This window comes from Ostrea edulis, chromosome 2 (genome assembly GCF_947568905.1).
Source record: "Ostrea edulis chromosome 2, xbOstEdul1.1, whole genome shotgun sequence".
In the NCBI taxonomy this organism is placed as follows: domain Eukaryota; kingdom Metazoa; phylum Mollusca; class Bivalvia; order Ostreida; family Ostreidae; genus Ostrea; species Ostrea edulis.
The window spans coordinates 62189346-62204341 of NC_079165.1; the positions used below are offsets into that span (position 1 = coordinate 62189346).

General features: G+C 32.1%; 2 protein-coding genes across 2 annotated transcripts in view; one reads left to right on the top strand and one right to left on the bottom strand.

Moving 5' to 3' along the window:
• LOC125648752 (uncharacterized) overlaps positions 1-14996 on the bottom strand; it is a 232079-nt gene that overhangs the window by 144137 nt on the left and 72946 nt on the right. The gene's annotated exons all lie outside the window — the stretch shown is intronic.
• On the top strand, positions 3008-4463 carry LOC125657393 (uncharacterized). The gene is made up of 4 exons (XM_056156622.1): positions 3008-3041; positions 3806-4073; positions 4155-4197; positions 4323-4463. Exons 1-4 carry the CDS (start codon positions 3008-3010, stop codon positions 4461-4463), a joined length of 486 nt encoding a protein of 161 aa, XP_056012597.1.

Consider the following 14996-nt stretch of genomic DNA (forward strand, 5'->3'; position numbering starts at 1 on the left):
GAAAAATTCTTGTGACATAAAACTAACAAGGAATTATTTAAATCATTCATATGATTAATGTAGAAATACAACGTAAAGTAGCATACCAACACACTTCCCTACGCCATCCGACCTCATGTAATCAGGTCCACATGTTGGAAGCAGTTGGTTCTTCCTTAAAATAATATGATATACTTTGTTAAGTGATATCTTGTAACATTAGAATGTAGTATTGGATGACTAGAGTATAAATTCATATAAAACAAAGACTTACGTATATATTGTGGGTGAAAAATAAGCCTGTATTAGAAGATGAATCAGTAGACGTGTTACCATATCTGGTAAATACTCTGAAATTAAATTCACTATTGATATGTATACCAGTGTAGGAAGTATGGCAGGTGTTTAAATGTCAGAAGGAAAAGTTTCATCAGGAAATGGTTATTCTTATTATTCTACTTCATTACAGTGAATTACAAAAGACCGGTTGAGTTTTCAATAGCCTGCTGGATTGATCAATATACTTTACAATTTGGTCAGCAAAGTATCACATTTGGTCTGAATTTAGGTCACAAGGTTACTCAGGTATGACAAAAGAATTGACAACTTTTTTTCACAGTGTGAGTGACAACTGATTATTTCAGGAAAAGAATTTCTCTGATTGTATAGGTCAATAATGTCTTTGTTTCTTCAGAAATTTCTTTTCCATTTCTAAAATATCTCCCCATCTTATTTTTTCATGGTTATAAGCTGAATAGGTGTTTTAAAATTCCCAAAGAGATACACTGCTAGGTAGATGTGCACTAACCAACCCTGAAAACTATAAATAGAATAGCTAAACAATAGAGGACTGAACCTGAATTGTTTGGCTAGAATAACATGAATTCTATTGGTCAGAAACCGTAACAACAGAAGAGTGTTCTGGACGTTTTCTTTGTGTGATATGAATTAACTGACCTCGAAGTAATGGTTATCTTCTAGCATCCGAGTAATGGACTTTTGCGAGAAGGGCTGACTTTTACAGTCGACGGCTGACTTGGACATTTCAACCCGCGTATTGTATGGAGGCACGCTATCGTAAAATATGTGTTTTGTTGATAGACTCTTGTGGCATTACGTTTTAAACTATCTCAAAGACTTTCATTTATCTGACATTTATCAATATAAAAATTAAAGGCTTATCAATTAAAGTTTTCATGCATACCTATATTGTAAAATCTTAACTCGCACAGATACCTTAATTGATTCATTTTTAAACTTTACAAATATCATTGCATCATGATAAATAGAATGTAAGTTTATCATCAAGAAGCTTCACTTTTCACAGTTGCAATGTCATACAGCTTTATTCAATCAAACCTACACATATACAACACAAAACATGCTAAACGTACCAACAATTCGGAATTAAATGTACATCTATATGATTTAAAGAGCTTAATGAATGTTTCTTCTTCACTTAATTGCAAAAAATCACAACGTCTATTATCACACTTCATAAGAAATGAATCCAAGGTGTAACACAAAATATATAATGCATGTATTGACAGTTACCCTTCCAACAGATGGATAAATCATTTATGAAATGTTAGCCTAAATCGTAAAATCTTATGAAATGACTCAGTTTCCATTTTTTCTAGACACGAGACCTCCTACAATATGAAAAACCCGTCGTAATCTAGATCGTCGCTGTCTCCAAACACCACTCAGAACTCGATACGCCTTGACTTTACAAATTGTACGTTCTACTGTACATCTGTATTCTGATATCAGTCTATTTAATTTCCTATATTTGTTCATATCGCGAACATTCTGGCGTTGTATATGTTGTGATGTATAAGGTGTCATAATTGGGTGGCGGTTGGGGTAGATTTTGTCTGTTAATAAAACACACTCATTGGGGAAAGGCAAATCAACTCCACCTATCGGAGGAAGATGGGCATATTGTTGGGCATCGTTGAGATGACCTGGAAAACCACATTCCATCAAACGAATAGATCCACAGTTATCTATTATAATTTGGGCATGGATTGCATGGTATCGACGATGTCCAGAAAAGTAAATTCCCTGGGGTTCCGTTTTTGGTTTGTTAATTTCCACTGAAGTGTCATCAAGGGCTCCTACTGCAAATGGTATCTGTGGCCAATTGTTTGTCATAGTTTGCCATTCATCAACATTTGGCCATTTTATATAGGTTGAAAGTAAAGTGAAAAAGGGTTGAATAAGATGGTGTAGTTCGTCTTTGATAGTAGAAACACTTACATTGAAAAGCGTTGAAAGAACATAATATGTTGGGTAACATCGAAGCCATATCAAGAATAACAGAACTCTATTTCTGCTAGAAAGATGTGATTTGTTTCTTTTGAAGGAGTTGATTTCAGATAGTTGATTACTTAATTCAGTTAAGGTTTCGGGTGTCTCCCCTGTCATCTGATGAAAACCGATACGGTTTTTTGAGAACAAATCAAAAATGTTTCGTGGATTCCATACATGTATGCCATTATGAAGAAAAAAACGATGGTCTGTTAAAGGATCCGGCGGGGGTTTCATGACAAGTATCAGAATGAGAATTAAACTCCGCCAAAATGTGTTTATGTCCAGTGAGGGTCTAGTTAAAGCCGGAAGAGAAGCTAAGAAAATTCTTCTGTTATCATTCCCATCCATGTTCTACAATACAATTAAAAAACACTATATAGTTCATGAACCAATCCTTACTTTTACACTTCCATATAAAAAAAACATAGTGTAGTGTTTTAGTTCTGGGTAAATTAGTATTATTGAAGTTTTAATTGTATGTTTGTTTAAGCATTACCGCCCCCCCCCCCTCCACCAAATAAATACGTAAATTAATTTAAAAGATATGAATATATTTATCAATTAATAAATAGAAACAAAGAATAAATCTTCAGATTATCTTTTGAATTCCATATGACCTATCAGTTTGCTAAAGCACGATACAAATTTATTTCAATTAAATGTTTCCATACAATTATTTACTCGAACACGTCATTTTGTGAGCACGAGGAACATGGACTCGGACCAGTTGTCTAATATCTCAGAAGGTAAGGCGATGCTATAATTTTCAAATCATAATTAATTTCAATGGAAATTATAAGTGCATGTATATGGAAAAACCATCGGAAAATCTGTTTAACTGCTCGTGTTCGTCATTCATAAAATGTAACACAGTTTTAAAGATTTAATCTGGTATACATATATGTGTGTGTGTGCGTCCGTCCGCGCGTGTGTGTGTGTGTGTCGGGGGGAATGGGCTTGAACTATTTCAAAATACTATTTTTGTACAATTTCATCTCTTTCATTGACTGAAAGTGAACCACATGATCAAGTATAAAAGATTTATATCAAAACATGTTGTTTTTTCTAAAATTCATAACAATAATGTCATAATGATATCATAATGAGTGTTATAAACCCGATGTTTAAAAAAAAATACAGATAATTCAACCCCTTGGGTCACCATGTTTTTACTAACTTTGTAATAGAATTATATATATTTTTTTTAAAATGGACAAGAATCATTGCATTTTGATATTTGTTAGTAAATGTTTTGTAGATCTTATGAGATTTTATTTATTATCAGACTTTGTCCTCGGTCAATATACTTCCATCAGGGTTTTAAAAAACATGTATTAATCTAATCAAAATGCTATAATTATACATAATGTGCAATAAAACAAGGAACACGGAATATAATTCGATAGGCCACTTCGTGTTTTTCAAGAAATAGAAAATATTTCATTTATTTTCAAACGTAAAGTGTAATTTAATTCAATATGCTAAACTTTTTCTTTTTGTACTCTTTTAGATGAAGATCAAACAATCATCCAAAAAAAGAAGAAAAATGTTAAGTTATCAGATGCAGAGATTTTGCTTATGCTAAGATCATACCAAGTGTATCCATGCTCCTGGATCAAGATAATACAATGCATGCGAGAAAACAAACATCACCTGCCAGACGATGCCCAATTCTTGCTTGGAAAAAGTGGACAAAAACAGCTGAAGAACCGATTGTCAAATGAACTGGCAAAATTGCTGGCGACACCAGAAGAAAACATAAAAAATGAATTAATTAGGTAATTTTGAATTGAAAGGTGAAATGCGGTATACTCCAACGTACACACTTTTTCAGGATCTATTTCTTGTTATAATTTTAGGTTGGAGCTTCAAAAGATAAAGGAGTATGAAAAGAGACTCTTGGTGAGTCCCAAAGATACAAAGAAGGACAAAAGGGGGAGTTGTTGAAAACCCTCTCCAGCGAGGAAGATGAAGATGGCGACGAGGCCAACCAACCATCAACAAGCTCAAACACACCGAAATCTAAGAGTACAGTTAACCGTAAAAAGTCGTCTAAAAGACCCTTGCCAGATTTAGTTAGAGCTAATCAAGAAGCATACAATGACTTTATAACGAAAAAGGTTCCAAAGCTTTTGAGAGCTTTGGGCGTGAGCTCCGACTCTGAATGACAATGCAATCCACATTAAAGGTGTAAATAAGAATGACACTTTCTCTAGTTATTTAAATTAACCAAAGGTTAAAAGGAAGTGAAATGAAGACTGCTTAAAATGTAAAAGAAATAAAGAAATTCAATTTATATGAATTTGTTGGATGGTTGATTGTATTGTTTAACGTTACATTCAAGAATTTTTCACTCGTATAGAGACATCACTATTGCCGGTGAAGGGCTACAAAATGTAGACCTGTGCTCGGCGCTTACGACATTTGGGGAGGAGGGATCTTTATCGTGCCACACCTGCTGTGACACGGGGCCTTGACCGAAGGACCGGACGATTTAGTCGCCTATTACGACAAACAAGGAGTATGATTTGCATAACTGCCGCTATGCATACACTATTACATGTACCTTTTTCAGTATAGATAATCACTCGCATACCAAAACAATCCTGACAATGATTACTTATTTTTAATTCATTTGAAATAAAATAGAATACACACACGACATTAACATGTACATTTCAATAGTCTCGCCTGTTCTGACCTTATGACACGAGTTGATTTACAAATGTTTACACTAAATCTTCAAAGGATTATCACAGTAGGAAATACAAAGACAAATGTACTTATAGATATACGCATCGATCGCGTAGAAAAGAATAAACGTACAAATGCAGAATTTCGGAATATTTAAGGGGTGTATGGATGCTCTTTTTATGTTCTGCAATTAGAACTACATAGGTAATATTTCATATCATATATTTCAATGGCTGGGAACTCCTAAAGAAATAAAAGTAGAATGTAATATAGAAAATTAATTTCACTTTTGAAAAGGCATGAGGAAATGAATTGCATCGCTTCACGACAGCATCATGCCTTTTCAAATATGAAAGGACCTTTATTTCTTAAATAACTTTTGGACAACTTGAGCATTTCTGTACATTATTTGGTTCATCACGTAATTGATGTATACTGGTATGTCACAATAAGGTTTCCATATATTATGCTCTTGTCAAAGTCAGCCGTAAATTGTAAAGGTCAGCCCTTCTCGTAAAAGTCCAGTATTCACATTATCAAATAGATGGGCGGACTTCTGTCACGAGTGCGCGGAGCGCACGAGTGAGAGAAGGACCGCCCATCTCTTTGATAATGTGAATTTTACGAGGATGCTAGAAGATAATCGACTTGTCACATATTTCAAAAGCTTCTCATTTTACATTTATTGAACCATACATTCAATACAATGGTAGATTGCCATAGTTGCATGTGTATATAAAATTTAATACGCTTTACCCGTAAAACAGCGAAAATTGATTATCCCTGTCAGTATCAATCACATATTCGTGGCTTCATAAATAATTTTTCAGGAATTTAATTCTATACATGTATTTTATACAAATGTATTAATAAAACATGTATAATACAAATATTAAAGTAGGAAAAGGATTAACATGTATTGCTTTATCCAACACTTTTTGTAGTCTATTAGCTAAAAGAAAAGCTATTATTTTATAATCAGTATTTGTAAGACTAATAGGCCTATAATTGTTAACACTCTGCGGGTCTCCTTTTTTAAATAAGAGAGTAATTAAAGATAGTCTTTGTGAATATGTCATTGTATTCTTTTGGAAGATCTCTTGAAGAGTGCAATAATAATGTTGATTTATGTTTTCCCAGAAAGTTTGATAGAATTCACACGGTAATCCATCGGATCCGGGTGATTTATTTTTTTCCATAATGAATACTGTTTCCGTACATTCTGATAGTGAGGGAAGGGTGTCTAATTCATTTTTTTCTTCATCATTTAGACTATATTCTAATTGTATATTACTTAAATATTCATTCACTTTATTATCATTTTCATTATTTGATGTATACAATTTTTCATAAAAATTGCATGTAGAATCTAATATTTCATCTTCATCAAAAACTGTACCTTTTTCATTTTTTAATGATTTTATCACATTTGATATTTGTCGTCTCTTTTCTAAATTTAAAAAATAAGAGGTATTTCTTTCTCCCTCTTCAATCCATTTTGCCCTTGATCTTACCTGTGCACCTTTTGCCTTTTTGTTTATTAATTCTGTCAATTCATTTTCTAATTTTCTTTTTCTATTCATATCTATTTTTTCATATGGCAAGTCTTCTATCTTACTTATTTCTCCTTGAATAGAATTTATTTTGTTTTTGTAAGATTTAGATATATTTTTCGATAAATTTATACATTTTGTTTTTATATTCCTTTTCAAATTTTCCCAAGAATCTAGTGCATTTTCTTTATCGAAATTATAGTTTTTCAGGAATGTATTCATTTCGTTCATGAAGGTTTCATTTTCAATTAAAGATGTGTTAAATTTCCAGTATCCTGGACCTCTAAGGTTTTCATTTACAATCAAAGAAAAAATTAAACACTTATGATCAGACATCCTAGTACCGTTTGAGTGTGAACCAGGAATGTTTTGAAGCCTTATATTTTCACATTGAAAACAAAAGGTATCGGATAGTAAAATATAATCTATTCTACTTGTTGGGATATTTACTCCGTTACACCATGAATATCCTTTTTTTCCGCTTTTCATAGTTTTCCACATGTCGTGTAAATCGAGCTTGTTCAGTAGTTGTTTTAAAATTATAACACTTTTATCTGATTCATTTTCTGTTGAGCAATTAAGGTCACCACATATCAATAGATTATCAAAATTTGCTGTATATTTACTAATCCATTCTTTAGCCCGTTTAAAAAAATCACATCTATAATTGATATCGTTTGGAGCATATAAATTAACTAATGTAATAATTTTTTCATCATATGCTATGTTAACCATAAGTTTCCTGCCTTCATTAGATTTATGTATATTTAGTATTTTGAAATTCAAATCTTTATTAAATAATATTGAAACTCCTCTACTGAAAATTGAATCGGAAAAGCAATGTATTGATATACCTTTCCACCTTGCATCATAATTTAGTACATTTTTTTCAATATAGTGGGTTTCTTGCATAAATATTACATCAAAACAGCTATCATTAATCCAGGTATAAAATTTTATACGTTTTTCTGCAGTATTTAAACCCCTGCAGTTCACTGAAATAATATTTAACTTGTTCATGCGTATGACTGACTAGCGGTTTTTTTGTTTTTTGTTTTTTTTTTTTTTTTTTTTTTTTTTTTTTTTTTTTTGTTTGGTAGACTTAACTCTGTTTTTTGCCCTGCTTGTTTCTTGTTGATCTAGAGGAATTGTTGGTAGCTGAATTTTCGTCCGTACGCTGCAATTTGGCTGCCATGCCGTCGAGGATACGTCCAAGCTTATTTTCACCTGGCCAATGTTGCATTAGAGTATGAGATGTTCCGGTCACGTTCAGCCCGCTACCCCAATAAGTATCCCACGTCGATTCCACCAGAATATCTGATTTTCTGATTTTTTTTAAAGCACTTCTGAATTGTGAACAATGCTGTAGTTTAGATTCCAGTATTTCCCGCATAACGGAGTCTTTAGATGTAATCCAAGCATCAGATTCCAGGACCTGACCTCCTACACGTTTGGCATCTAAGGCGGTTTCAGCTTTACTTACGCCTTCTGCACGGTTAAGATCACCAGAACGTAAGGATTTGATGTGTTGGAAAGCATGTTCGGCTGAAGGATATGTTTGCCCGAAAACCTTTAACTCAGTAGGGAAGAAATTTGAAAGAGGGTTATCTTTTCCAGAGAAGCATACTATGTCCTCCTGGTGAGTGACATATGATCTGCATTTATCCGATCCCGGAAAGTGACTTGGTAGCTTGCATATTCTACAACTCTGCTCGAATTCGCAAGCATTTTTGTAATGGTCATCTGCCCAGCAGTTTGTGCACTGCTTCTTTCGTTCCCGTAGGGGTTGGCCTTTGTGAGATATGGTACAGCGTAAACCTGCACATGACGCAGAGCGTGGAAGGAATTTTCCATTCTCTAGAGGCGACATATACACAAAACGATTTCCATTTAATATTTCAGTCATTCTGTGGGTTTTAGGATGTATGATAAAGCAATACATGTTAATCAATCAGCGTATATAAAAGGGAGAAATATAGCTCTGAATGCAAGGTTAATTATTGATATTTTTGAATATTGTGAAGAAAATGATATAGAATCAATAATGTTATTTCTTGATTTCCAAAAAGCGTTCGACTCTGTGGAATGGAACTTTATGACGAAAGTTCTTAAAAAATTTAACTTTGGCGAAAACTTTCTCAAATGGGTCAACATACTATACAATAAACCTATATTTAAAATAAAAAATAATGGATGGATGTCCAAAACATGCAATATGCAGAGAGGTATAAGACAAGGATGTCCCATCTCTGCAATATTATTTCTTTTTGTTATAGAAATATTAGCGGTAAATATTAGATCGAATTCAAATATTAATGGATTTCAAAAACCAGGAATGACTAACAGTATTAAGATTATACAACATGCAGATGATTGTACTCTTCCTCTTAAAGATGAAACCTCTCTAGAACATTCTTTAAAAGTCATAGCAAAATTCAGCAATGTTTCGGGTATGTATTTAAATATGTCAAAAACAGAATGTATATTAACGGGTCCTCACAAATATCATTATAAACAAATTAGAAATGTTAACGTAAACAATGATAGCATAAAAACTCTTGGAATTTATATAGGACACAATAAAGAAATATGTTATAAAAACAATTGGACAAAAATTGTAGATGACTTAGAAAAACTGTTTGAATCATGGAAAAAAAGAAAACTAACCATTTTTGGTAAAGTTTGTGTCATCAATAGCCTAGCAATATCAAAGATTATATATGTTGGATCAGTTCTGAGCTTTCCAAATGAAGAAGTAATTAAGAAAATTCAAAGTTTGTTATATAACTATATATGGAACAAAAGAGATAGAATTAAAAGAAATACACAGATTGGAAATGTCCTAAAGGGAGGCATTGGAATTGTCGATGTATCTTTGAAATTAAAATCCATAAAAGTATCTTGGATAAACAGGATTTCAAGCGAGAGAAACTCTCTATTCTTTTTTGTAGATAGTTTGTGCAAAGAAAGAGACTTTGATTTTGAATATCTATGTAAAACAAATATTACGAAATCAAATGATTATCAAATAATGGAACATTTTCCTCTATTCTACAAGGAAATGCTTGTATTTTTCAACGAATGTAAAAAAAAAAATAAAAAACAATTTTATCTGAATGCATTATTGAAAGAACCGTTGTGGTGTAATAAAAATTTTATGTACAAAAACAAGCCAATATTTTTTCATAATTGGCTGAGGAGCGGTTTTAAATTTTTGAATGATATTGTAAATGAAAATGGCATAAAACCTTTGGAATGGTTTGATGACAAACTTATATGTAAAAAAAAAAACTGGATGTGTGAATATATGATTATAAAAACAGTTATAACAAAAACCTTCAAAAGTTATGAATTTTCAAATATACGATACGAAAACATTTTTCATGGGAATACATCATACGATTTATTATGTAAAGGACATGTTAAAGTGTGTGATATCAATTCAAAGTTGATTTACGAAATTCTTTGTCATGAAAAATTTATACCTCCATTACACCAAACACATTACGGAAAGGTTTTTGAAATAACAAAAACGGCTTGGAAATCTATTTATGAACAAAAAATCTTATCCATAAGAGACAGAAGTATATCAGAATTTAATTATAAATTATTAAATAATCTATTGTGTAACAGAGAATTGCTGAAGAAATGGAAGATAGTAGAAAATGATTTTTGTGTCTTTTGCAGAGATGCTAAAGAAAACAATGAACATCTTATCTTAAAATGTAAAAATGTTTCTCATATATGGGACATTGTTAAACAAATTTTAAAATTTGATATATCGTGGAAAACAATTGTGATAGGATTTTACTATGAAAACAATGAAAAGACACTCTTTTTGAATAGCATAATATCTCTTATTGCCTGTAAAATATACAAGTATAAAATGCATTGTAGATTAGATAACAAAGACGAAAAACCTCAAGAAATATGTAACCACATAAAAAGTAAATTGAATTTTTATACAGAAGTGTACACAAAAATTCAGGATAAAAAATATGCTAAAGTTATGAAAGCAATTAAAGACAAATTGTAATTTATACACCTTTGCAGGTATGACTTTTTATAATATGAAACCTCTGACAAATATCTGTCTATGCACATTTTTAACTATGTTACAATGTGAGTTTATTTTGAACAATTTGAATTGATTACAAACAACTATATTTCTATATCAAATAAAATTTTGTAATAAACCTTTTATATACTGGTATTTTGCAAAAAGTTCCCACTATGAGGAGGGGTCCTGTCCTCCTATAGTGCTGCCATGGGGGTTGTGATATGAACTTTTGAATTGTTAACCCCGCATATGGCAGTTTCAGGTTCTTTATGTACATAATTATATTGTTGTGTTGTTGGTTTTTCCGTAAAAATAAGAACCTTTTTTGCCATAACATGTTAATAAATTTTGTTATATAACAGTATATTATATGTGTGTGTGTTTGTATGTATGCATATATGTTTGTGTTTTCTATATGTAGAAATTTATATGATAAATTTATATATATGTATATGTATGCCTATATACATCTAATCCAAGGGGCCCCTGGCACCCTAGGTAAAGATTATAAGGGGGTCTCTGCGGAGACTTTACCCCGAAATAGTAATGTATTTTGGAATTAAAGACTGATATATGTGGGAAAAAAAAGAAAAAAAAGTAGGAAACGGATTAAAGACTTGCATTAGCAAACTCTTTATAAAATGAGAGAGAGAGAGGGAGAGAGAGAGAGAGAGAGAGAGAGAGAGAGAGAGATATTTAACATTACTGACTGAAAATAAAACACAGTCACAGGTATGTGTATATCTGTTATATAACAATCCCTGTCTGCTTCAACGCCCATCATCAATCGGCGCACGCTTTACTCGTAAAACAGCAAAACTAACTTAACGAAAACTGATTATCCCTGGCAGTATCTATATCACATATTGGTGGCTGTATAACACAAATCTTAAAGTGGGAAAAGGATTAAAGACTTGCATTAGCCAACTCTTTATAAAATGATAGAGAGAGAGAGAGAGATAACTATTTAACATGATTGACTGCAAAAACGGTCACAGGTTACGTAACACTTCTCGTCTGTTTCAACGCCCCAGACATCGATCGGCGCACGCTTTACCCATGAAACAGCAAAAGTAACTTCACGAAAACTGAATTATCCCTGTCTTGTTTCTATTGTGTAATTCTGATGTTAGTACCGTCCATGTGATAACAAGGTGGGAGGAGCTCGTTTTATCACATATGCGATAACAAAACCCTATTGATGATAACCAGATACAATACCTGAACAAGAAAAGAAAATCACTGTAAATATGTGACAATATAGATAGCAGACAGGGATTGTTATATAACAGATATACACTTACCTGTGACCGTGTTTTATTTTCAGTCAGTAATTTTACATCTCTCTCTCTCTCTCTCTCTCTCTCTCTCTCTCTCTCATTTTATAAAGAGTTTGTTATGTAAAAAATACATGTATACACATATCTGTGACCATTTTTGCAGTCAGTAATATTAAATAGTTCTCCTTTTGTGTTATACAGCCACCAATATGTGATAGATACTGCCAGGGATAATCAGTTTTCGTTAAGTCAGTTTTGCTGTTTTACGGGTAAAGCGTGCGCCGGTTGATGATGGGCGTTGAAGCAGACAGGCATTGTTATGTAACAGATATACGCATAACTGTGACCGTGGGTTTTTTTCCAGTCAGTAATGTTAAATAGTTCTCTCTCTCTCTCATTTTATAAAGGGTTTGCTAATGCAAGTCTTTAATCCTTTTCCTATTTTTAATATTTGTGTTATACATGTTTTCTTAAAACATTTGTACAAATACATGTATAGAATTAAGAGGGTGTCCATTATGATATCAGGCAGAGGTCGGCACATGCTATCTCTCAGATTTTCATGAAACTTTGTGCACATGTTCCTACTGACCCCAATATGAAATTTGCCAAATAAAAAGTTTCTATCATGTTTAGTTTGGGTTCGACATGGAAAAACAACTTTGAGATAATTTTCGGTGCAAAAAGGTCACGAAATATTGGAAAAAAGTGCTATGTTTGAACAGCTCTAAAATGTCATATAACTAAGAAATAGAGGAAAGCAATATTTTATATGTTAGATATACACTATATGCAATAACTAAGAGGGGTTTTGTGTGTATATTCATCCAATGAATGAATTTATTAATTGTTAAAATTGCACATATTTCACACCAATATATTTTACAAAATAATGATCAAAATTTAAGATCTCATAAAACCCAATACAATGTCTCAAAAGAAATAAATTATGTATAACCAGAAACTTGAAGAGGTGTATTTCAAGTTACAAAAATAAATTTAGTGGGAAAAGCAAGGTTTGATAGTGAAAAGTTGAACTGAAATCTCTAAATTTTCATAAGTTCGAAAAGGTCAACTACTTAAATGAAGATTGTTGAACTACATAAATAGAAATAAATATGAAGTACATATAACCAATCAATGATTAAATGATTAAAATTCATAAAAAATTACTAGAACCTATGAACATTCAGAAATAAATTTCATGTCTTTGTATACATTCTATATAATAAAGGCAAAAAAAAAAAATGCCTATGTAAATCATTATATAAAATTTTACAATGTTGATTTTTAGAGGTCATTTCTGACACAGGATTTGAGATAATAGTCAATTAATTAACACACATATATGAAGTTAAAATTATCAGTAAATCAAATTTTAATCAACTGCCTATAATGAAGAATCTTAATTCATTCACTCACATTACAAAATTGACATTGGCAGATCCCAAGGCAGTTGGGGGGGGGGGGGGGGGGGGTAGAACACACCCTATCCCTTTCTCTGGGACATCTAGATAGTTATTTAGCATTAACCAGAATTTTTTTTTACTCTCTTGTAAAGCATTTCCTTTTGCATTCATGAAATAACATGCCAGATTCCATTTTCTGCCTACATCAGATTGGCAGACTTGCTTTAATGCATGTTTACTCTTGCTTACAGTGCTATTTAAACATGTTCATCATTTTATTTCCTTTAATTTACACAACTGTTGTTATTTAGATCTCAGCTGAGTCCAAGATTTAGATAATAGTCAATTAATCCAGAAAAAATGTTCCAGACAGACATTGACACCCTCCCCCCACCCCCCACCCCCGACTTTAGTCATGGGCGCATAGAAATGAATCAACACAAATTAGGAACATTTGCATTTTGAATGGATTTAGTGTGGCCCTGTTGACCTTTAAAAGAATTTGTTTTAATTTCCTGTATATTCCCATATCATACTTTGATCTCCTCCATACCCTAATTCTTTAGCCCCTGAATTGAACAAAATAAAATTTACACTACCTGAAGATCCTTGCATATGAATATGACTAATCATTGACATACTCTTATTGAGAAGAGGATTGTTAAAGATGTTTCCTTATATTATCCCTTATAAAACTTTGATCCCCTATTATAGCCTCATCCTACACCCAGGTCATGAATTGAACTAACTCCAATCTACACAACCTGGGAATGCTTGCATATTTTCATTACATTACACGACCCATCCTATTTTTGCCTTTTCTTTATTATCTCCCATCAAAGGGGGCATGGCCTTTCATTTAAACAAAAATGAATCTCATTCACCCAATGGAGCTTTTGGTTTGTGCAAAGTTTGATTTAAATTGGGCCATTGGTTCTGGAGAAGATGAAAATGGGAAAAATTATTACCACAATGATGACAACAGAATCCAGACAAATTTTTATGAGAAAAGCTCTGTTGAGCCTTCAGCTCAGGTGAGCTAAAAAATAAAACTATATATTCATTGATTAAAAAATTAAACCACATTCTGATTTCAAAACATCACCTCTGACTTATATATATATATATATATATATATATATATATATATATATATATATTTGAAATTATCTAAACAAGAATTGTCTGAAAAGAGTTTAAAACTTGTCGAGTGGGTTAAAATCTTTGATAACAGTCATGAATTAAAAATGCATGTATGTGTTGTGTGTAGCATGGTGACATCACATAAAACTTCAATATTAAGGGTCAAGGTCGTAAGGTAAAAATGTTACTATCATATGACATAAGGAACACACATTTCTGAAATATCCAACCCCCATCTCTAACCATTCTTATATTATTGTCAAAGTTAAAGTTTTTATATTCTACATGTATGTCTGTCAAGTGAGTTAAAACAAAAGGATTGTGACATCATAACTTTGGATGCCTTTGGTCAGGATTTGTCTCAAGAAATATACATGTCAAATGTGGAATTAAGCTCTTATCTGTAATAGTTCTAAACTTACATAATTTATGAATTATGACAAAGTCAGATGTACCATGTTCTGAATTTAAAATCTTTTGATTGAAATAAATAAATATACTCACTGATACAGTCTGATAATTGGCTTGCAGTAGGGGTGATTTATCTGTAATGAAATGGGCG